This window comes from Dermochelys coriacea, chromosome 24 (assembly GCF_009764565.3).
Source record: "Dermochelys coriacea isolate rDerCor1 chromosome 24, rDerCor1.pri.v4, whole genome shotgun sequence".
NCBI lineage: Eukaryota > Metazoa > Chordata > Testudines > Dermochelyidae > Dermochelys > Dermochelys coriacea.
This window is the reverse complement of record NC_050091.1, coordinates 2,461,584-2,470,579: the sequence shown is the minus strand read 5'-3', so window position 1 is coordinate 2,470,579 and position 8,996 is coordinate 2,461,584. Positions and strand designations below refer to the sequence as shown.

Genomic DNA, 8,996 nt, shown 5'->3' with positions numbered 1-8,996 from the left:
ATCATTCTTCTGGGTTTAACATGGTCCACAATTTCCATAGCCGGACCCGGAATATCTTCCTCCAGAAATGCTACGATATGACTTCCTGCTATAACCACATGAGCCCCCAGAACCATATGACCCTCCATAACCACCCCCATAACCACCCCAGGCTCCACTCCCATAACCACCATTGTAACCTCCCCCATAAACAACACCGTTACCTCCCCAGTAACCACCACCATTGTAACCTCCCCCATAACCACCACCATAACTAACCCCAGAACCGATTGAGCCTCTGAAACCTCCTCCAGAACTATATGGGACTCCAGCTCTTGCGGGCAAATTTGGTAAGGTTGTTCCCACAATACTGTCTTGAGGGCAAGTAGCGAGAGTTGGTCCTGGGAATCTCACAACAACTGGTGGCGCATAAACCACTGCACTCGAATCTCCACATGATGTGACACACGGCTCGTTGCGGACGTCAATACATGGGCGTGGGCATATATCATAATAGCAATCCTGGGGTGGGCAGTAAGACATCTTCTGTGATGGAGAGAATTCTAAAAAACACAGGAGGGAGTAAAGAAAACATGAGACACAACTGATAGTGGAAAAAGAGATTCGGGCTTTGAGATTTAGAGTAATGGAGGCTAGGTAGGTAGATAAGTTTTGTTGAAGGCCACATATCTGCTCCCGTTTCTTCCTTGTATTTCTTCGCACCCATTCCCCTTAGGCTTCAAACACACACCAAAAAATAAAAACAAAAAAAAATCCAAGCAATTTCAAAACAAATTACCTTTTCACTGCTTCATGCAACCATTAAGCTGCACAACACCCTGAGAAGTCAGTGAGAGCTACTTTTAATTCAGATCTGCTATTTCAGCTTCTACCAACTAAAGATCGGGATCGAACATTACAAGTTCTACCTTTAAGACTTTACGTTTTGCCATAGTGGGTCAGCTCATGGTCCAACTCATCCAATGTCCTCAACGTAGCCCATTATGGAGGAAACTGCTCATAAGGAGAATTTCTTCTTAGCATCGCTAAACTAGGGGCTAGATTTGCCCTGAAGGGAAATTCATTTAAAGCACTTCCAACCTCTCAAACTTATCTAGATCTTGATCATCCACAAAACTAAAAAGAACAATCAAGTTGCTGTTCCATTGTTACATTTCAAAACTGATCTCCAGCATTTTATGGAAACTGTAGGATCAGATCCTCCCCTCATGAAAATACCTGTGAGTCCAGTGAAGTCAGCTGACGGTCTGGCAATTCTATTTATCTATAAAGAGTCAGAATAAAGCTGTCCATTCCTAAAGTAGTTTAAGGCTGAGAGTTTTCAGAATTGTGTAATGGATTTACATGCGCTACCCTATTATATTTATTGCAAATCGGTGTCCCAATCCCATATGTGGATTTGAAAATCCCAGCATGATATTTTTAAAGTCTGCCACTGCCAAGGCCTGCAACTGACTAGTTACAGAGAGTCTCTTTTGGGAAGAAAAACTACTGCCATTAATATTGCTAAAATCACACAGTATTGGTGAAGGTTCAATCCATAGTTAAAACTAACACTAAAGCAACAACTAGAGTAATTTGAATTCAATAATACACTTACCCAGTTCACCAAGGGGATGAAGTCAAGAGAAGTGGATAGAACAACCCAGAGTTGCAAGCACTTTTATATGCTTTCTTATCCAATGGGAAGGATAGGAGACACCCTTTCAATAACCAACCAACCAAATTGTTTTCTTGCGTGCATTACCACTGACCAAACAAAATGTTTTCTTGCTTTATATGATCATTATTATTAGCCTCTATTTATTTTAAAGACTTTGCCATGGTTCATCAATTACTCAATTCCCAATCCCACAAATGGATGACATGCGAATTACACCCTGAAGTTCCTTTAATCTGAGAGCTTTATGGGCAACATACCTTCCTGGTATCATCCCAAAGATCTCCTTGGTGTTGACAGAGGTATAAATCCAGTTCCATTGCATTTCTTCTTCATTGAATAACTTCAAAATATGAAGGTGTATCAATATTACAATCTGCTGTGATGTACGGGATTCCATGTCATTCTTGAAATGCTGACTAGTATCTAATTAGTGGCAAGGTGGAATTCACCCTTGTGTATTCTTAGTGGGATGGGAGATATTATTCTCCATGTCTAGCATTCCCGCCCTTACTGGTAGACTGGGTATTTCAGCCTCCACCCTTTAGAATTGCATGAATGTTTCTCCAATCAGTTCAATGGTGTTGGAATCAGGCCTTCTGGGTTACAATACTGTGCTGGACACATGACCAGGACAATAGCACAAACTGATAAATTAAATGGTAATAAGTCACCAGGACCAGATGGTGTTCACCCAAAAGTTCAGAAGGAACTCATATATAAAATAGCAGAACTGCTAACTGTGGTAACTAGCCTATTGCTTAAATCAGCCCCTCTATGAGATGATCGGCAGATAACTAATGTGATGCCAATTTTGAGAAAAGTCTCCTAAATTCAGTATCAGATAAATTGGTTGCAACTTGGTAAAGATCATTATGATCAGTCACATAGACTAACAGGATACACTGGGGCAGAATCAATATGACTTTGTGAAGAGAAATCATCTCTTACCAATCATTAGAATTCTTTGAGTTGGTCAACAAATACATGGAGAATTATGTTCCAGAGGAGAACGTATACTTGGACTTTCAGAAAGTCTTTAACAAGCTCCTGCACTGAAAGCCCTTAAGTAAACTAAGCAGTTATGGGATAAAAGGGAAGGTCCTTCATGAATTAGTAACTGGTTAAAACATAGGGAGGAAAAGAGTAGGAAGAAAATGTTCAGTTTTCAAAGTAGAAAGAGGTAAATAGCTGGTTTCTTCAAGGATCTGTACTGGAACTAGTGCTGTTCAACTTACTCATAAATGAAAAAGAGGGGATTCTGTGAGTTGTCAAAGTTTGCAGACCACACAAAATTACTCCAGATAGTTAAGTTGAAGCATAGTGCAAAGAGTTACAAAGGGATCTTACAAAACTGGGTGACTGGCAAGAAAATGGCAGATGAAATTGCATGTTGGAAAAGGCAAAGTAAAGCACATTGGAAAACATCATCCCAACTCTACATACACAATGATGGGGTTTAAGTTAGCTGTTACGCCTCAGGAAAGAGATTTTAAATTCACTGCAGGTAGGTCTCTGAAAATATCTGCTCAATGTCCCGCAGCAGTTAAAAGCGCTAAGAGAATGTTAGGAAGACAGAAAAACTTTGTAATGCCACTGTATAAATCTATGGTGTGCCACCCCTGGAATACTACATGCGGTTCTGGTCACCCCATCTCAAAAAAGATACAACTCCAGAGAAGGGCAACACGAATGATTAAGGGTATAAAACAGCTTCCATATGAGGCAAGATTAAAATGACTAAGAGTGTTCAACTTGGAAAAGAAAGGACTGAGGGGGAACGTGACAGAGGTCTACAAAATCATGTATCATGTAATGGAAATGCATAAGGAAGTGCAGTTTACCCTTTCACATAACACATGAACCAGGGGTCACCCAAAGAAATTAATAGGCAACAAGTTTAAAACAAACATGAGGAAGTACTTCTTCATGCAACACACAGTCAATCTGTGCAACTTGTTCCCAGGGGACAAGGCCAAAATAATAACTCGATTCAGAAAAGAATAAGGCCCATAGAAGATAGGTCTATCTATGCCTAGTTACCCAGTTGGTCAGGAAGGCAACGCCATGTTCTGGGTGTTCCTGAACCTCTGACGACTAGAAGCTGGGACTGGATGACAAATTGCCCATTTCTGTTCCCTCTTGCTGAAGCATCTGGCACCGACCACTGTTGGAAGATAGGATACTAGGCGAGATTGACCATTGTTCTAACCCTGCAGGGCATTCTTATGTTCATGACTTATCCACAATGTGTTAAATGACTTTTTATTTCAATTTTCACCAAAAAGTTTAGTAATGATAAGATGTCTAAAGTAGTAAACGCCAGTGAAAATGAAGTAGGATCAGAGGTTAAAATATGGAAAGAACAAGTTAAAAACAATTAGACAAATCAGATGTCTTCAAGTTACCAGGGCCTAATGAAATACATGCTTGAATACTCAAGGAGCTGACTGAGTTGGTATCGGAGTCATTCGGGATCATTGGAGAAGAGCAACAAAAATGATTAAAGGTCTAGAAAACATGACCTATGAGGAAACATTGCAGAAATTGGGTTTGTATACTCTGGAGAGGCGAAGACTGAGAGGGGACATGATAACAATTTTCAAGCACATAAAATGCTGTTCGCAGGAGGATGGAGAAAACTTGTTCTCCTTAACCTCTGAGGATAGGACAAGAAGCAATAGTCTCAAATTGCAGACTGGGTGGTTTAGATTGTACATTAGGAAAAAATTCTGAACTGCCACGGAGGTTAAGCACTGGAATAAATTGCCCAGGGAGGTTGTGGAATCTCCATCAATAGAGATCTTAAGAGCAGGTTAGATAAACACCTGTCAGGGATGGTCTAGATAAAACTTAGTCCTGCCATGAGTGCAGGGGACTGGACTACATGACCTCCTAAGGTCCCTTCCAGTCCTACATTTCTGTGATTCTAGGATGGAGCGGACGTTTTCAGAAAACTCCACACAATAATTCCAAGATCTTTCTTGAGTGGCAACAACTAAATTAGACCCCATCATTCTTAGTGTATAATTGTGATTATATTTTCCAATCTGTATTACTTTGCATTTGTCAACTTGAAATCGTACTACCATTTTCTTGCCCAGTCACCCAGTTTTGTAAAATTTGTAAAATTTCTTTGTAATTCTTTGCAGTATGCACTGCCCTTAACTATCATAAGTATTTTGTGTGGTCTGCAGACTTTGCCGATTCAAAGTTTAGCTCTTAATTGGCATCACATTAGATATCCGTCAATCATCTGATAGAGAGGCTGCTGTAAGCAATAGACTTCTTACCACTTCTTACCACAGTTAGTACTTAGGCAACTTCATATTTGAGTTCCTTCTGAACTCTTGGGTGAATACCATCTGGCCCTGGTGACTTATTACCATTTAATTTATCAGTTTGTGCCATTGCCTGGTCATGTGTCCACCACAGTATTGTAACCCAAAAGGCTTGGTTCCAAGGCCATTGAACTGATTGGAGAGACATTCATGCACTTCAAAAGGCTGTTAGCTCAAACATACATGGTATAGCTAAGGGTGGGAATACTAAGCATGCAGAATAATGTCTCCCACCCTAGAAGGATTTAGAAGGGTGAACTCCACCTTGTCACTAATTAGATATTAGTCGGGATATAATGAAGTACCATGGAATCTTGTATGTCACAACAGATTGTAATCTTGATACACCTCTGAGTCATCCTCTAATTTTGAAGTTTTTCAATGGAGTACTAATGAAATGGAACTGGATTTATACCTGTGTCAACACCAAGGAGATCAGAGGGATAATATCAGGGAGGTATCTTGCCCATAAAGATTTAAGATGAAATGTTCATGTCATCTATGTGGAACTGAGAATTGAGTAATTGATTAATCACGATCAAGATTATTGCACTTATTAGAGGTGTTACTTATCGAGAAAAACACATTGTTTTGTTACCAATAAGTTCTCCGTACAGAAAGGGTGTCACCTAGCCTTCTCATTGGCTAAAAAGGCATACAAAAGTGCTTGCAAGGCCAGGATGTTCTATCCACCTCTTTTGACTCCATCCCTTGGTGAACTGGGCAAGTCTATTGAATTCAAACTACTCTAGTTGTTGGTTTAGAGATAGTTTAAATACGGATTGAACCTGCACCAACAATCTGTAATATAAGCAATATTGAGGAGGTTAGTTCTTTCTTTCCAAAAGAGGCTCTCTGGAACCAGTCCATTGAAGGCCTTGGTGGATGCCGACTTTAAAACTATCATGCTAGGAAAACAAATGGAACTGGGACACCCATTCCCAATAATTATACTAGGGTAGATTATGTAAATCCATTACACAATTCTGAAAAATTGCACCCTTAAACGACTTTAGGAATGGACAGCTTTATTCTAACCCGTCATAGATAAGTAAGATTGCCAGACCTTGAGCCGACTCCACTGGATTCAGAGGTATTTCCATGAGGGGATGATCTGATCCTGCTGTTTCAATAAAAGCCTGGAGATCAGTTTTAAAATATAACGATTGAAACACAACCTGATGATTCTTTTTAGTTTAGTAGATGATCCCGATCAAGGTAAGTTTGAAAAGTTGGAAGTGCTATATGTGAATTCTTCTTCAGAGCAATTCTTAGCCTCTTCGTTAGAGACAGGGTACTGGATGAGTTCAACCACTGAGCTTACCAGTATCGCAAAATGTAAAGTAAATGTAAAATTTGTTAGTCTCTAAGGTGCCACAAGTACTCCTTTTCTTTTTGCAAAATATAAAGTATTATTGGTGCAACTTGTAATCTTCAATCCAGATCTTTACCTGGTGTAAGTTGAAATAAGACCTTTGAACTAAAGGTAGCTATGATGACTTAGATCAGATCAGGGTTCTAGCCCCAGTTTTGAGGGCAGTTAATAATGCTACCCGCATTCTTTATAGTGTCTCTGCACTTCTTTCTGGTAAAACTTTCCAAACGATTTGAAAATTCCAGGCATCCATAAGGGAAATAGATTCTACTGTGGGTTTAATAATTAGACTCTATGTTTTTTAACTCATTCCTCCTGGGTTGGTGAGAACAGAAGGTCCTGTGGTCAGGGCAGAGGACAAGGACTCAGTTAATCTGCATTAGGTTTCTGCATTTGATTTCCTGTGTGATGGCGGGCAAGTCCGATAGGACGAGCTTCTTAAACAGCTCAGCACTCAGACAGTGTAGCTGCATTGAAAGCTGGCACTCTAATCTCCTGAAGCTACATCAACAAAGAGACGTAAGCATCTAAGGTCCTCTCTAGCAAATGAAGTCCAACAATAAGGTGACACTGATGTCTTCCAAACTGCTAACACTGCAGGCACCTAAATTCTCTCAACATCTAAGTTTCTATTTGTACACATGCACAAAACCACCAATGTCCTGATTCTCCCATGGTGCTCAGTGTCCTGGCCCCAGAGGGAATTTCCCCCTGATCTCTCCTATGGCTCATAGTGCATTAGGTTGCCTCAGGGCACACCTACCAGTTCAAGACGCACCACAGATATAATTGAAGGTGACCACATCAGGGCTTTGGTGGGCTAGTAGCATGGGAGTGTTCTAGAATATCTGATATATCACTCTGCTCAGATTTAGGAGACCTGTTTTCAGAATCTCACTCTGTCAAAGTCAGAGCAGCAACTTGACCCCAGATCTGACACCTCCCAGGTGAGCTCCTTATCCCTGGTCTTACTCTTTGTTTGTTGTACAGTGCCTGTCACAATGGGGCCCTAGTCTCAGTTGCAGCAATTAGGAGCTATTGGAATTTCCTAATGATCAATTCTATCACAAATAGCCACGAGGAAGGCCTAAATTCTGCTTCCAACTCATCCAATGACTCACCAATGATGGTGAGCAAGTCACTTGCATCTATCCTCTGTGCTGTTAATATTGTTTCCCAGCGAAAATAACCACTCACTTCACTTGTGTGTTGTGCAGCTTTATGCTTGCATGGAGAAGTGAAAAGGTAACTTCTCATGAAATAGCTTGGAATTGCTTTAGTTTATTTTTGTTTCTGAAGCCTAAGGGGCAAAGGGTTCAGAGGAATAGAAGGAAGAAACAGGAGCAGATATGTGGCCTTCAACAAAACTTATCTACCTACCTAGCCCCCATTACTCTAAAACTCAATGCCTGAATCTCTTTTTCCACTATCAGTTGTATCTTACATTTTCCTCCCTCCTGTGTTTTTCAGGATTCTCTCCATCACAGAAGATGTCTTACTCTTATTGCCCACCCCAGGATTGCTATCCTGATATAGTCCCACGCCCATGTATTGACGTCCGCAACGAGCCGTGTGTCACATCATGTGGAGACTCGAGTGCAGTGGTCTATGCGCCACCAGTTGTTGTGAGATTCCCAGGACCAACTCTCGCTACTTGCCCTCAAGACAGCATTGTGGGAACAACCTTACCATATTTGCCCGCAAGACCTGGAATCTCATATGGTTCTGGTGGAGGTTTCAGAGGCTCAATCGGTTCTGGGGGTAGTTATGGTGGTGGTTATGGGGGAGATTATGGTGGTGGTTACGGGGGAGGTAACATTGTTGTTTATGGGGGAGGAGCCAGGGGTGGTTATGGGGGTGGTTATGGAGGCTCATATGGTTATGGGGGCTCATGTGGTTATAGCAGGAAGTCATATCGTACCATTTCTGGGGGAGGATATTCTGGGTCCAGCTATGGAAATTGTGGGCCATGTTAAACCCAGAAGAACGATCCATGGAATGAGAAACAATCAGGAAATGACAAGATAGAGATTCCGCACTGATCTGATTGACAATGATGCCTACAACTCTACTTGCATCATGTCTATAAATCAGGCCTATCTCTGTCTTCCACATTTTACATATTAGTGTAGGTTTACGATGTAATGGTTTTACAGCTTTGTCTTCTGCTCCTATTGTGCTTTGTGCTATTTGATGTTGAACTGGCTAAAACAAGTCACTTGGTTGAAAAAGGGACGTGATTTTCAAAATCAGCAGCTTCAAGACAGAAAGCACAACATCTTGTGTGAAAAGCAACACTTTGGAGCGGATGATTGGTTCTTGCTCGTACCGTAACCCTGAAAATACATTCTTTGTACTCTGCATTAATTCATTCTGCAAGTGTGTGCTCCGCTGCTCATTCTCATTAAAAATTATTCTGCATCATAGCATTGGCCTTCTGGTTTTACATTCTTCTCCCTTCGTTCTAACCAAAGCAATTTGGATGAAATTCACCACAGTGTAGATGCTCCGTATCTGCTCCCCTGCACTACAACCCTCCACCTCAAGGGAATAACTAAGCAGCAACTGGTTAATTGCATGGTGCTGACCATCTGCCCATTGGAGATATTCCGCCTTGTTC

The 8,996-nt window shown here is 41.1% G+C and overlaps 2 protein-coding genes across 2 annotated transcripts; one reads left to right on the top strand and one right to left on the bottom strand.

The window, feature by feature from the left end:
* On the bottom strand, positions 1-1,637 carry LOC119847909 (scale keratin-like). The gene is made up of 2 exons (XM_038383128.2): positions 1,601-1,637; positions 1-542 (listed from the first exon to the last, which is right to left on the bottom strand). Exon 2 carries the CDS (start codon positions 520-522, stop codon positions 16-18), a length of 507 nt encoding a protein of 168 aa, XP_038239056.1. The 5' UTR covers positions 523-542; positions 1,601-1,637; the 3' UTR covers positions 1-15.
* A 6,214-nt stretch (positions 1,638-7,851) lies between these two features.
* Positions 7,852-8,368, top strand: LOC119848032 (scale keratin-like). Its single transcript, XM_038383391.2, has one exon. It carries the CDS (start codon positions 7,867-7,869, stop codon positions 8,350-8,352), a length of 486 nt encoding a protein of 161 aa, XP_038239319.2. The 5' UTR covers positions 7,852-7,866; the 3' UTR covers positions 8,353-8,368.
* The last annotated feature ends 628 nt before the right edge of the window (positions 8,369-8,996 follow it).